The sequence below is a fragment of the Drosophila subobscura genome, chromosome E (genome assembly GCF_008121235.1).
Source record: "Drosophila subobscura isolate 14011-0131.10 chromosome E, UCBerk_Dsub_1.0, whole genome shotgun sequence".
Classification (NCBI taxonomy): Eukaryota; Metazoa; Arthropoda; class Insecta; order Diptera; family Drosophilidae; genus Drosophila; species Drosophila subobscura.
The window spans coordinates 17584845-17599234 of record NC_048531.1 but is presented as its reverse complement, the minus strand read 5'-3'; the positions used below and the strand labels follow the sequence as shown (position 1 = coordinate 17599234).

Below are 14390 nucleotides of genomic sequence, written 5' to 3'. Positions count from 1 at the left end.
AATGATGCAATCATCAAGCGGCAGGCAGCAGTTAGGCGGCACCAATGAAATTGATGAAAAACTATGGAAATATGTTGAGGCACGACAGAGTAGGGAGCCTGAAGGCGGCTCTGCAACGGAAGCGGAACGCTCTCGGGACTCCAGGCATTGACACACACACACACACACACACAAACAGAAATCTGTTCGATCCGCTCCCCACCTGCTTCCCCTCTTAAGTGGCTATCGAATTTCCCATTTACACTTCCGCTGCAGACAAAAAAGGAAGCAAGGGGAGCTGACGAAGGCAAAGGCAGAGGCAAGAAGAACTTCCTGCCACTTTACATGCAGCCAGCGAGAAAGAAGCAGCTGCCCCGAAACATTCGATTCGATGCCGCAGGTAGAAGACCTCGATTCGCTCTGCCTGCGTCTGACATCTGCTGCCGACGTCAGCTGCTGCTGCTTCAAGCTGCTGCTTCATGCCGATGAGGAGCCATTGCCCGCTGTGGCAGGATGCAGGACACACAAACGAATATGTACAGAAACGGACGGGTCAGGGCCAGGGCCAGAGTCCTGAGTCTGTGTCATGGCTAAATTGATTTGAACTTGTCTCTCAGTAGACCTTGACCAGAGTGGATTTGCCATGGACTCTCTGTGTGTGCGTGTGTGAGTCGTTCTTTGTCTGTTCTTTGATTTTTGGAAACTGATAGGCCCTTGGGCTTAGGCTTAAGGATCCCTTGGCTCTATGGATATAGTGCGAGATCTCAGCGGGAAAAACACATTCCTAGAAATCCTGTGCGGCATGGAACTAATCTTCTTTGTACTCTCTCCACTTGCAGCGCATCGGCTGTCGCTTCTTGAAGGTATTCTCCAATGTGGCTCCGCAGAGCACAGATCGCGTGGTGCAGACGGTGGGCAAGCAGGCCCAGGTCATCGAGGCGGTGCGTGAGGTAATCACCCTCACCCGGGACACGCCCATCAAGGGGGCCATCCACAACTATGATCCGATGAACTTCGACCGCGTTTATGCCGATGAGTATGGCGGCTATGGCACCGGCAGTGGCAGCACTCGTCCCAGTCAGCGGGGTGGCAACCGCAACGGGGGCGCTGGAGCAGCTGGTGCTGGCGGTGCTGCTGGTGGCGGCAACGGCGGAGGATTCGGCGGAAATGCTGGCGGTGGACGTGGCAGTGGCGGCGGAGGACGTGGAGCTGAACGCTTTGGTGCAGGCGCCGGAGGTGCTGGCGTAGGAGTCGGCGGCGGCGGCGGGGGAATGGGCCAGCGCGACAATCCATTCATCAATCCGTGGGCCAACGGCGGAGGCGGCGGTGATGTGGATGGTTTTGGCGGTGCAAGCGGCGGTGCCGGTGGCTTTGCTGGTGCCGGTTTTGGCGGAGGTAGCGGCGGGCCCTTTGGCGGTGGCGGCAGCTTTGGCAATAACGGGTTTGGCGGCGGTCCCGGCGACTTTGGGGGCAACAACGGCAGCTTTGGCCAGAGCCAGGGCAGCAACAGCCTGCCGAGTCTCGGCAACTTCAGCCAGAGCCAGGGTGGCAGCAACAGTCTGCCCAGCCTGGGCAGCTTCGGTCAGAATCAGGGCGGCAACAGCAGCCTGGGCAACGGCTTGGGAGGCGGCAGTGCCAACAACGGGGGCGTCGGAGCCCTTGGCGGTGCTAATGGCGCAGGATTCAATGCTGGCGGCGGCAGCAACGGGGGAAACGGAAGCCCGAACGCTCCGACCAATGTACCGCAGGGCCACGACCCCAACAACAGCACACAGGTCACCATTCCAAAGGAGGTGAGTAGTGGCAAAGACCTAAGCTTCGGTATGAATTTTCCAATTGCTAATTTGTATTATTTTTCGCTTTGCAGTTGGCTGGCGCCATCATTGGCAAGGGAGGCGGCCGCATTCGCCGCATTCGGAATGAGTCCAGTGCGTACATAACCATCGATGAGCCCCTGCCCAACTCGAACGATCGCATAATCACCATCTCGGGCACGCCCAAGCAAATACAAATGGCCCAGTATCTGCTGCAACAGAGGTTGGTGTCGCAAACAGACTAAGCAGATCAAAGTATGCACTCAACTCCTTCTCATTTGACTAACCCAAAAACCGTACACCACACACCACACACACACACACACACACACACACACACACACACACATTACCCATTACCCCATTGCCCCAATCCCAATTCCCCTCCAATGCTAATTTCTGTGCGTAATTAACTCGGAAACGGTGCCTCAATTCGTGGGTTCTAAGTGTTAAGTGCTTGATCGTATCGTATCATATCGTAAATTTTAACTCGCAAATCGCTCCAACAACCATCCACAACATCCAAACTAACTAACCGATTGGCCTCTCCTGGGAGTGCATTCCGTATGGAAGACTAGTGATTTTGTTGTTTGGTCTCTGCTAATAACAATAAATCCCTTGTCTTCTTACGGCGTGCACCTGTGCTCTTCATTATATTATCGATGGTTAACCAATTCAAGCGGAACTCGGCATTAAAAAGCAAAAGAAGAAAAAGTCTTGTTAATTAATATACTAATTGTGTCCCGGCTTATACCAATCCTATCTCATATCGCATATCGCGCGGCATCCTGCATCCTGCATTCCATGTACATTGAAACCCCATCCACACCTACATACATATATACAGCCACACCAACACCAACCTTCATTCAGCTGTGTCTGCTGTTCATTAAAAAGTTCATTAATTATGTTTTCCTTTGGCTTTTCGCCATCGCTCCACTACCTCTCATTGCAGTGTGCACGAGAATGGCAGGCGAAACATTTAAGTGGGCAAATACAACTTTACCAACAGCAACAACAAAAACAACAACCATAACCATCGAGATGTGCTGCGTTTCACGTTTAAAATTAAATTTACTAACAGAAGAAAAGGAACAGAGAGAGCAAGAGAGCATCCTCCAAAAAAAAACGAAAGAAATTTATGTATTTCTTCTTTAACTTTAAGTGAAATATTCCCCCGAAGAGAGAGAGAAAGCCCGAAAAGAAGGAAAGGACGAAAACTGCAACAATAAGTGTCCCCTCCTGCCACATGTCACCTGCATCATGCCCAACCCCCTAACCAACATTCTCTCAGCCACACCATTTCTGCTCTTGAAGGGGGAAAGTCAACCTTAAAATTCTGTACGATAAGAAGAATGAACAAAATAAAATATAATTAAACTTGATGTGCGGAGTGCTTTCGATAAGTCTGTGAAGGATAATTGTATAATAAGGTTTTATTCACATTATGAACGCTTAAACAAAACAAAAACATTAAACATTTCGAATTAGAGTCGGATGCACGCGTATGTACGCGTATGTATGTGTATGTATGTATATGTGTACTCGTAGAATGTAGAGTTGATTGCGTTGCACGTAATAAATTATTAAGCATTAATCGGTAGATGTACAATTTAATTAAGAACTGATTTTAGGGTTGGTATTACTAGGCATCGTTAAGGTCTAATGATTAGAGTCTAGAGTATTTACAAGTTCCGATTGCCATCGATTCGCGTCCATTGCTATCATCGGATTATTTCAATTTTTGCCAGTTTGCTGCCAGATAGCACCTCCGTAATGGACTTTTGTGACATGATAAACATTTGTTAAGCTCCCGCTTAAGCATAGACTATAATTAATATTGCATTTTGTGTGTTTGCTCCCGCTTCACTCCCGCCTTCCATGTGTTCAGGAATGCATTGAAGCATACGCAGCCATTGCCACCTCAGCCTCCGCCTCCGCATCCGCATCCGAACCGATTCAATTCCGCTTGGACGAGTTGATTAAATATTTACAACAGTGCGTCAACAAATGTTTCTCGCCGGAGGAGGATGAGGAGTTGTTGTTGTGGTGATGATGATGCTGCGGGGCGCCCAGTTCACGCGTGTAAATGTCGAGTCCGTACTGACCCTCCTCGGGGAAGCTACAAACGGGAACGAGACAAGAACGAGAACGAGAACGAGAATGATTGCACTGAATTGCTATTAAATTTTCCATTTCCTTCTGCACTCACTTAATGATGAACGTGACAATGTCGTCCAGCGTGCTGTGAGTCACATACTTCGCCAGCTTCTTCTCCTCGATGCCATTCTTGTGCAGCGTGGCCATAAAATCTGTCAGCGGACGCGACATACGAAATTGTAAATCCAGACTGCGCCCGGCAAAGATGAGCGGATCCTGCAAAGCACAAAGTGAATGAGTAAAACGATATTTATCATGTCAAATGAACAATTAACCCACCTGGTGCGTGATGGGAATGAGACCAAAGAGGCGGGTGGCCTTTGTGGGTCCCCATTCTCCGCTGGCACAGTCCGGCAGCGGCACCATCACCGTCTGCAGCTCCTCGCAGCAGATCTGATGGAAAGAAAATCTGTCAGAGAGCAGAAGAGAGTGGGGAGGGGAGGAAAACCCACCTTAAATTTGCACACAGACTTGAATTTCATGGGCTCCCCGGTTAGGTACTCCTGAGGCGTCACTGCATTGGCGAAAATGTCCAGCAGAAAGGCGCCAGAGCATGGGGCGTGCACGCGGAAGGCCACAATGTTGCCGATCACCGACTGCATCACGAATCTCTTGAGGGAGACGCCGTCGTAGGAGAGCTCCTCGTCGCTGTCGTAGAACTTGAGATTGTAGTGGAAGATCAGACAACTCTGCATGTCCGTGGGCATGGCGATGCGCACAGTGGCCGCTCCAGTGTCGTCCGTGAAGACCACGGCCCCATAGCCCTCGTCGGCAAAGTGCAGGCCGTAGCGGAAGAAGAGCGAGCGCACAAAGGGTAGATTCTCGAACTCGCGCAAAGTGATGGGCCGCTTCAGGAGCTGCCATTCCTCTTGCAGCGGATAGAACTCGTAGATGAACTCGCGTGGATCGGTGAGGAAATAATGGTCATCGTACTCGTACCTAAAGAGGGAGAAGTTTGCATTAGTTACTGCAGAAATATCCTCCATCTGCTATTGAATGGACTTACCGCAGACTGTCGTTCTTGCCGCGTCCCTGCTTGGGCGCCTCCTTGGCATTGACCAGGTGGCGAGCTCCCCAGTTGCATTGCACAAAGCGCCAGGCACCGGCCACATAGACAGCGTTCCAGGAGTTGCGGAAGCGCGAATCCTGGAACTTCACGCCGGGCTGGTAGCCGGCGCTCTTCGAGTAACCCTTGATGACGACACAGTGGAGTCCGGCATAACTGCAGAGGCGCTTGAACAGCACATGGTAGCTCTCCGTGCCATATTTGATGCCGCGCAGGAGACCCATGGGCGTGTCGCCGCGCAGATCATCGTCAAAGTGCATGGCATTCAGGTTCTTGACCGTGATCCACCGGAAGATGGTGCGTGCCTTCTCGATGTCGGTGGTGCAGCGCCCCACCAGCTGCCGCACCAGATCCGTGAATGTCTTCTGGTCCTCCTGGGCCACGGAAATGGCGATGCGATCGACATCCTCGAACTCTATGGGGTCTGTGTATATCTGGAATTTGCTGACAGCCGGCGGTGCTGGGATCGGGGCATTCAGCGGATACTCGACGGGCACGGCGCCCTCGCTGAACTCGTCGTCGAGGAAGATGCTCTCGCTCTGCATGTACTCGGAGCGGCGGGCGCTGATCAGCTCCAGCATCTCGCTCGACTGCCTGTCCACCAGGGCGGCGGTCTCGTAGCGCTCGTGCTCCAGCATCTTCCGGGTGATGCTCTCCTTCTTCTTGCTGCGGCGCAGGGTCATGTTCTTCTCGAGGTCCTCCTTCTGCTGCTCGTGGCGCAGCGTCAGAACGTTGGCCTCGTCCCGGCTGCGCCGTGAGGTGGCCAACTCCTTCTCGAACTTGTGCGTCAGGCGCTGCAGCTCGCGCTCCCACTCATCCTGGAACTCGCTCTGGATCTTGCGATCCTCCTCCTCGCGCTTCTTGGCAAATCTCCGATACAAGTCGTCCTCCTCCTTGCGGTGCTTCATCTCCAGGTGGGCCTGCTCCTCGCGGGCCTGAAAGCAGAAGAGAGGGCGAGATGTTAGGTGAAAGCTTTCGCAACGATCCGTCCAACTGCATTTTCGCCGAATGCATTTCGAGCGTTTGGTTTGCTTTGTTTGTTGTTTTTGCAATGCTTGGCTTGTTAACTTGGCTAATTATAATGCCACGCCTGAGCTGCCACCAGACCTGGCTAAATGTCTGGCATTAGGCCTCGGCCCGGCCCGGCCCAGCCCGGACCGTCCCCGCCTCCAACTGCACTTGCATCAGCCGCCATACCGCCCACACATACGCCACGCATTGCGTGCGCCCATCGATAATGGCACGTCTGTCCATCGATAATTGTTGCCGGCCATTGGATGTACCGTTGCTGTTTGCATTTGTGCAACAATAATTGCGGGTCTGTGCGCCCGCTCTCTGTGACCACTAATCTGGCTAATGTTTTCTCAGGCAATGCCACAAATGGTTGTTACCTCATTCGCAGCGTTCTTAGCCGTAATTACGCATCAGCGGGCTGCACTCAATTTCCATACATTATGCTCGCATAGCAGAAAGGGTACAAAAAAGTCCTTCTCTCTGTTTACTTTCAACTGCAACGATTAGCAATTGTGAAATATAATTTTGACTATTCCCAGTACCGAGTATAACGTTCTCACTGTTTTTTTTTTCAGCTAAATACAGTTTGAAAGCTCTGGCAAAATGATACTTGTAGCTTCCGCATGGGAATGTACACTACAGGGGCACTCAGAAAACATTTAGCGCCATGCAACGGTCAAAACAATGTGTAATTAAAGCCGAAATTCAATGTCAAGTTCAAAACAATAACTATGTGTTTGAAACAAAAGCAAAATCAAGTAATAAGCAGCTGCCAGCCACTAAATGGTTCAAAGCCCCATTGACAATGGGCAGAGCGTTCCGCTGGCCAGCGGATGGGGGTGGAATTGCGTGAGCGGCTTAGAGTAGATTTTATACATGACCATAAGCCGAGCAGCGAGCAGCACGTACAGTTATGCGGCGCGGCGCCCACGGTGAGTGACAAAGGCGAAAAGCGAAAAGAGCGAAATAGCAGCGGAGTATCGTACCAAATCAAATCGAAACCGAACGAAAACGAAAGTCTAAAAATGTTGAAGTTAATTATTGCGCAAGCGGCCACACAAACAACAACAGAAAACCAGCAGCAACAAAAAAGCCCAAAACGGTGGCATAAATTGTAAAATTGGCGTTGGACAGAAATGCGCAAAAAGCTTTCAGCTATGAGGAAGTGTCTGTGGCTTTGCCTGTCCCAGCTGCCGCTGTGGCTGCGTGAGAGTTTTATATGGAATCGGCGCGCCAAATTACACGGCGATTACATGGCGTTTAAAAACGCGTGCATTGCATAAGGGCTGGGCTTGTCTGAAGACACCGACACCACCACCCAAGACAGGCAGAGCAGAGTATGCAGAAGAGAGAGAGAGAGTTCAGCCATGTATAGTGGGAGCGCGTAAGCTTCGCCACCAGAATGGGGCTCGCTCTGAGAGAGCTGAATCTGGCAAAAGCTTCACTTGCCGTTACTTTCACTGTGGTGCGCATAATTTAGATTTACCGAACGAACGCAAGCGCAGCCGGAAAAACAAGTGACGGTGACGGTGACGGTGACGGCATTGTCTTGTCCGTGTCTATGTCTGACACTGCCACTGGTGTACTTGTATCCGTATATGGAAATCTATGCTTCCAGGCACCTACACTGCTGGCCAAAATAGTGTGCCCGCCCCGAGCTCAGACCCAGGCGCAGGCTCAAGTGTTTGGTGTCTGAGGGAGGGAGTGTGCGTGGCAGTTGTAAAACATGGAAAATTTTTAATGATTGCATGCATGCAATTTTTCACATATGTATGTACATACATACATATATACATTTTTGTGGTTTGTTTGTTGTGGCTGTTGCGGTGGTGTGTGCCGCCATCAGACACCTGTTCGAAATTTGTTAAATTGAGCGTTGCAATAAAAATATTTGTTGGTGGTGCTGCTGCTAGCGGTGCTGATGGTGGTGCTGTTGATGCTGCTGCTAGCCACTCGCGTGTGGCATTCTCGAAAGTGAAAGAAAAATCGGTTTTTGGCATTTGCAATGGCAGTGGCAAAGAAAAGCAAAACTTGTGCGATTTGAATGCGATTATAATGCTTTCACCCAAGCATCATGCAGAGATTAGCCAGCCAGATTAGTCGTAGACCTGGACCCGATGCAGCACGATAATAAATTATAATCAAGCTGGGCGATCATGACCATACCCCACCTCCACTCGAATGGAAATCTCTGCGTGGATTTCCATTTTCTCCCAACTAGATCAATTGGGTGCTGCTTAAGTCACCATAAACTATGCCAATATCGGAGATAGTAGAATGAGTCTCTTATCTGCCAGGTTTTCTCAGTGTTCCGCCCCCGTGGCTAGGCCCAGCTGGGGTAGCGCAACCCCTCAGACTCAGCCTCGGACAGGTGCAAATAGCACACTAGCCTACATAATCATGACGCTGCGCTGGCAGTGCATTAATTAGGCTCTGCACATACTCGCAGAAGCATTGCACAATCGCTGGAGCTCGGCGAGAACTGGCCAGAACTGAAGACAAAGAGACAGGAGGGGCAGGGGGAGATACACACTTGACCAGCCGGCGGCCCGCTAGCCACTTAAAATTTCATTACATGTTCTGCACTAAATAATCTCTTAATTTGCGGCCACTTCTTGGGGCAGAGTGGGTTCTGGGTCTGCCATTGCTGCTGCGGCTGCTTCCATCAACGATGGTCACTTACCAGGTAGAAATCAATCGGCTTCTCGCGTGCCTTGTTGTAGGCCTTCTGGACCTCAGTCTGCTTCAGTGCATGGGCGATGTGCAGGGCACTGGCGTCGAAGCGGCCGTACTTGTAGTCGGATTCATTTTGTGACGGGGAGTTGACCTCGCGGCCGACGTAGCCATTGGGCGTGGATTGACGTGAACCCCCCAGTGGGGCACCTGCAGAATAGAATAGAACACAACAGGCCGCAGCCAATAGAACGGTTAGCCAGGAATCAATTGTAGCCAGCCCCTTGCTACTCACCGTCAATCTCGGTGCGAGTGCCCCGGATCTGTTCGTTCACGAACTTGCTCGTGCGCGGCGCATTCAATGCCTGTCGAATGCCCACCGCTGTCTGGTCAAGATGACCGGGTCCGCTCTTTGGTACATGTGAACTGCAATAGACCTGCAGAATAAAGAGATTAATAAAGCTCATAGATGGACCGTTTCTGGGTGCTAGAAATGATTTGTCATTGCCCATTCCATTCCATTAGATCCATCCCATTCGACAGAGGAGGCCATTAACCGAATTATAATTTGATACCAATTAAAGTCTTTCTTTTGGAGTTTCCTTTTACATGAAGATACTGTCGAATCATTATTATATTTTGTATCTACGTTTATCTACTGCCCAAATCAATATACCCCATTAGCCATATTCGGTTTCGGTTCGAGTGCGTGAGCAGACCCCAAGATTCGAGACACTCACTTGCAAATGCAAGAGCAACCGCCGCACCTACACACAGCAGGTGGCAGGGCGAGTACAGTGCGTTTCGTGCTTGGAATGTCAACGAACTACGGCCTGCCGCCTGACACAGAAAAGGTGTTTTGAATTGATAATTCAAATTATTAAATGAAACTCATTGATTGAGTGCAACTTTTAGGAGGAAATTCTTATAAGATTACTGGAGCTGTCTTATTACTGTGATACGCACTGTACGCTCGTGTACATAAATGAACACTTATGTATGTGCAAGACATATGCATATTGCTGCTGCATATGGATGACAGGCAGGCAGATAGACAGACAGACGGACGGACAGACAGACGGACAGACAGACGGACGGACAGACCAGACCGCACTGACACACATTTCTGCTGCGGCAGAGTGCAATAACAGAGTTATTTATTATTATGCATGGGCACGGAAAAGTGTCGTAGAGTCGTTCGTTCGAGTCGAAATTCGAATTGCATTTTTTCAGTTTTGCATCTTGGCATCGTTGCATGTTGCAGCTGTGTTTGCTTGACTTGACGCGTTTGTCGCCCGAGTCTTTCGTAGCTTCATAGCCTGTGGTGGCACTTACCTCTTTGTCATCCTGCTTGTGTTGATTATTGAAATATGTCTTGAGCGTTAGCTTGGTGCCGCAGTGGACGCACTTGAAGCAACCGGAATGAAAGAATGTGAAATCCTTGAGTGGCCCCACACGATCCACCTGATAGACGGTCTCGCTGCACCGCAGGCACGTCGACTCGTAGAAATTTGGGCGATACATGCTGCTGCCTACTGCTGGCCTCTCTCCAGCTCCTTCTGTGTGTGTTCCGATTGGGTGTTTCGGAGACTGGTTCCTCCAGTTGCCAAGTTGGATTTGTCACTTTTCTTTTCCTCTTCTAATTTCACTCGAAATCGTATCCGCAGCCGCAGCCGCAGCTTCCGAGCAAGTTGTTGGCTTGTGGTGCGACGAGCTGGTTCTGGGGGTTCGGCACTTTCAGTTCGTCATTCGTCATCAGCAGCCGCTCATCCTCATCATCCGTCCGCTGCTGGCAGAAGCTGCTGTGCGACAGAAATAAGCAAGAAATGACCAAATTGATTACTGACTGAGTGGGAGACAGATTTCCTATTTAAGCTGAGGTTAGATTTTGGCCCAGACCAAAACTGGCCAACAGCCCAAAGCTCCAAGCCCCAGCCCCAGCCCCATCCTCAATCTCCAGCCAAAGTCAAAGCCACACACAGCTTTGGTTTCTGCGCAGGCGTCCGAGCCAAAACTTTCATTTTTTTTGGCTCTTTGGCTGCTTTGTGGACAACTGTGAACAGATTATTAATGAATTTTAATTAAGTGGACAAGAGGCGGATTCGATTCATTTTTGGCTCCGGCCCGAGTGAGGCGAAAAGGGTTACAGGTTGGGCATGGGCCAGGGCTTGTGCTTGGATTTCGGGCAAGTATTTCGCCTTGCCATTGACCTCGCGCTGGGAACCAGAGCCTCTTTGAACGTGCCACAATTGAACTTGCTGCTTTTGTTGCTGTGGCACGAACGAACCGCCGAACAGCCTTCAAGTGCCGCCTGGCACCGGCAAGAGTTGCATTTTCCATTTGATTAATTGACGCGATTGTTGTTTTCTTTCGGTTATTCGTGTTGTATTTGTTGTTGCGTTGCAACAATAAAATTGAAGTGGAAAAAAGCATATGCGAGAGTACTCGCATATTGTATGTATCTACGGGTATGCGCCCCGAGGCAAGTGCATGTAACTTTAATTGAATGTTATTGTGGCTGCCATTGCGGCTGTAACTGTTTATGTGGCTGTGGCTGTGGCTGTGGCTGCCACGCGGCTGTGGCTTTGACCAAAATTAAAACAAATGCGGATCGGCTCGGCTCAGACAAAGCCAAAACTGCAAGTGGAAGTTGTAGTCGAAGTCGGAGTCGAAGTCTCGTCAGCGTCATCGTTTTGCTTTCTTTTCAAGTTTAATGAACGTTAAGCGTTGAGCCAGCGTGGATCGAGAGGGGGAGTGTGTTGCATAGTCACCTCGCCGCCATCTCCCACCGAAGGTTGCTGGCCTGAGCTTGAGCCTGGGCCCCAAGTCGAACGGCGGATGGCATGCCACTTCCAACTTGAGCTCCAGCTCCAGCACTAATGGAAAATGGAAAGATTGAAAGATGAAGAGTTGGAAAATGCAAATGCACAGGCGGCGAAGGCCGTTAAGATATTTTGTAACACAAAATTACTGTGATTGGCTGTGAATCAAAGTTTGTTCCGCTTTTGACGGACTTTTCGACGGCCTGCTCTCGATCGGCCACAGAGAGTGTGAGGAGCGTTCCAGCAGTTCCCTTGGAAAGTGTGTGAAGCGAGAGCAGAGAAGAGATGGGATTAAATGGAGAACGGCCCCAAGAAGTTACCAAAGTTTCCATTGTCACATGTCTCTTACACTTTCCACTGTTTCCACAGCGATGAGTAACCGATCGATAAGTCGGAATAGTTTTGTTGTCCAGCCCCCGCAATTGAATATCAATCAACAACTTACAATCCATGAATGGAAACGCCCACGAGGGCGACACACGAGAAGCGTATGATCCGTTGATGCGATCACAATCGGTGTGATTGAATGGTCCAATTAGACATTGCTTTTGACGTAATTAGCGTGTAATGATAATTGTAATGGACATGGACATGAACATAAATGTGGATGTGGCTGTGGATACGGATATCCATAATGCTGAGGAGGAGCCCTGCAAATTAGCTAAGGAGGTGTGGGGCGTCTTTGACAAAACGCCTCGTGCGACTTACATCACACGTCATGCCATCATGGTCACTTGGGTGTGACTGAGAAGAGAAGCTTCTGCTCTGGCTACAGAGCCAGAGGAGGAGTAGGAGGTGGAGGTGAGAGGTTCTCGCATAGAATTTCGCATACCCGTCAAAGGCATCATATTGTCTGTCCACTGTTCCGTAGTTACTCCACCTTGTACTCGGAGTGTTAGATGGGTAGATTGGTTGGGTAAAACTCTTTAAATGTTTCTGTTGTAGAGCTTGGATTAGTGGGTATCCCCAAGTCGGATGCTAGCGTTCTTTCCAGCTTTCTTTTCCATCCGAGTGCGGATGGAATGCTGGAAACATTTGTATGAAATATAAATGATGGCAAAAGACAAAGCCGGAGGCGGAAAATAAAGGAAAATGAAAGTGGCTCAGCTTAAACAATTGCTTGCAATCAGAAATCATTTAAATAAATTGATAAGCGGTCGCTCCTCAGCGACATTTTCATTGGGAGGGGATTGGCGGCTGATTTTTCAATTTTTGGTCGAGCGAGTTTATTGCCTAAGTCTTTCGTTTCGTTTTGCTTTGTTTTGTTTTGTTTCGGGCTGCGGTTCGAAGCGCTAACAATGACAATTAAATAAATACCCAATAATAACAGTAAACGTCAGCGGCAGCAACAGCAACAACAACAGCATAATGAACTTGAATTGGCATAATTGCCAAAGCTAATAGCATTCAAGAGTCCGATACTAGAAATTTGATAAACGCAACGAAACGAACAGCCAGCCAGCCAGCAACTGGTTATTCAGCCAGAGAGTGAAACAATCATAGGAATTGAAATAAAATGCAAATGATTGCGTCACTTTTGGATGAATGCAGGAAGAGGTGGGGGATGAATACATACATACATATACATACATATGTACATACATATGCACATTAAATATGAGATACCAAAACGAACCGGATAACAAGAGAAACTATACGAGAATTACTTGGGCAAAGCGTCAGATTCCAGGCACTTGTGTGCTAATTGAATGCCACAATGGACTGCTTTTAGAAATCGCCCAAAACAAGCTGGCAATAAATTAGAAGCACAACGAACAACGAAACACCAAAAACGAAAATTATTTATGAGAGTCGCAAAACAGTAATTGAAAACTGCAGCAGCATGGCACTGGAAGTGGATGGTGACACTGGAACTGCCGCTGGAACTATGCGCCGGAATGAGTAGAAGGGAAGGGCAAGGGTAAGGGGTGTGCAGCCAGCGCCCATGACAGGTGGTGGTGGCATCTAACCATCCCCCCGCACCCATATGTACATATGTATGTGTGCATACATATGCATGTATGCGTGTGTGTTTAGGCCATGACTGAGACAACGACGTCACTCCAGTTAACCACAGTTTCAGCCGCAGCCGCCTCAGCCTCAACGTCAGCTTGCAATCTTTCACTTTTTCGAGTCTGGCTCGCGCGTTCCAGTTTTTGTTTGTAAATTATTTCTCTTTCTTCATTACTATTTTTATTATTTCGCCTTGATTATACACACGCGATATATGTAGCTCGTAGCTGGTTCGTTCGTGCCTCGCTTGTTGCTGCAGTTCTAGACCCTTTTTGACATACTTATTGCAGTGCTGATGCTGATGTTGCTGCTGCTGGGGCCCTCCCACTTCCTCTCTTTCCTTTCCGCTCTGCCCGGGGTCTATGCGCCGCTGAACGGACGCATATGCTAAACAACTTTCTTCTGGAATTGTGGAGGGGCGCGTTGTGCAAAAGTATTTATGATCAATTCCACACACACATGCACGCACACAAACGCCACTAGCTGGTGTAGCAACAAAATCCAAGCACACACAGAAACACGCACACACACTCACGCTCACTGAGCACAGAACGAACACGGCAGAAGAGTTGGTCAAATGGTGTGAGGAATGGAATTCCGATTCTCCGTTTTGGTTTATTACATTTTTGGCATTTTTTGTGTGTTTAGGCCGAGCAGAGCCAAGGCAAGTTTCAGATTGGGAATGTAACCAAATTTCATTACCAAACACAAATACAACACCAAACCACACACGCACACACAACTCACACAGTTGCAAGATTCGAGTTGGACCGACCGTTCCAACCTACCACGCTTGTTGTCGAGATCGCTTTGAGCCAAGCTTTTTCTAGCAATGTAGCTTTCTTTCTC

General features: G+C 49.3%; 2 protein-coding genes across 7 annotated transcripts in view; one reads left to right on the top strand and one right to left on the bottom strand.

Annotated features, from left to right (window-relative positions):
• LOC117892266 (heterogeneous nuclear ribonucleoprotein K) overlaps window positions 1-3178 on the top strand; it is a 20769-nt gene extending 17591 nt beyond the window's left edge. For 2 of the 3 annotated variants that reach the window (XM_034798385.1, XM_034798387.1), the window contains 3 exons: window positions 819-1772; window positions 1847-2016; window positions 2749-3178. In XM_034798385.1, the coding sequence (XP_034654276.1) occupies window positions 819-1772; window positions 1847-2016; window positions 2749-2779 (1155 nt within the window). In that variant the 3' untranslated portion in view covers window positions 2780-3178. Of the gene's footprint in view, window positions 1-818; window positions 1773-1846; window positions 2049-2748 lie in introns of all 3 variants that reach the window. The other variant, XM_034798386.1, reaches the window with a different exon arrangement.
• The window catches only part of LOC117892262 (hillarin), a 16833-nt gene extending 2443 nt beyond the window's left edge, over window positions 1-14390 (bottom strand). Inside the window, exons 1-9 of one of the 4 annotated variants that reach the window (XM_034798378.1) lie at window positions 14289-14390; window positions 10042-10505; window positions 9002-9143; window positions 8717-8916; window positions 4960-5954; window positions 4406-4892; window positions 4233-4346; window positions 4006-4169; window positions 3717-3915 (exon numbers count right to left, since the gene is read on the bottom strand). In XM_034798378.1, coding sequence (XP_034654269.1) covers window positions 3753-3915; window positions 4006-4169; window positions 4233-4346; window positions 4406-4892; window positions 4960-5954; window positions 8717-8916; window positions 9002-9143; window positions 10042-10230 — 2454 coding nt within the window. In that variant the 5' untranslated portion in view covers window positions 10231-10505; window positions 14289-14390 and the 3' untranslated portion in view covers window positions 3717-3752. Of the gene's footprint in view, window positions 1-3211; window positions 3916-4005; window positions 4170-4232; window positions 4347-4405; window positions 4893-4959; window positions 5955-8716; window positions 8917-9001; window positions 9144-10041; window positions 10509-14243; window positions 14261-14288 lie in introns of those variants that run through there. The other 3 variants (XM_034798377.1, XM_034798379.1, XM_034798380.1) reach the window with 3 other exon arrangements.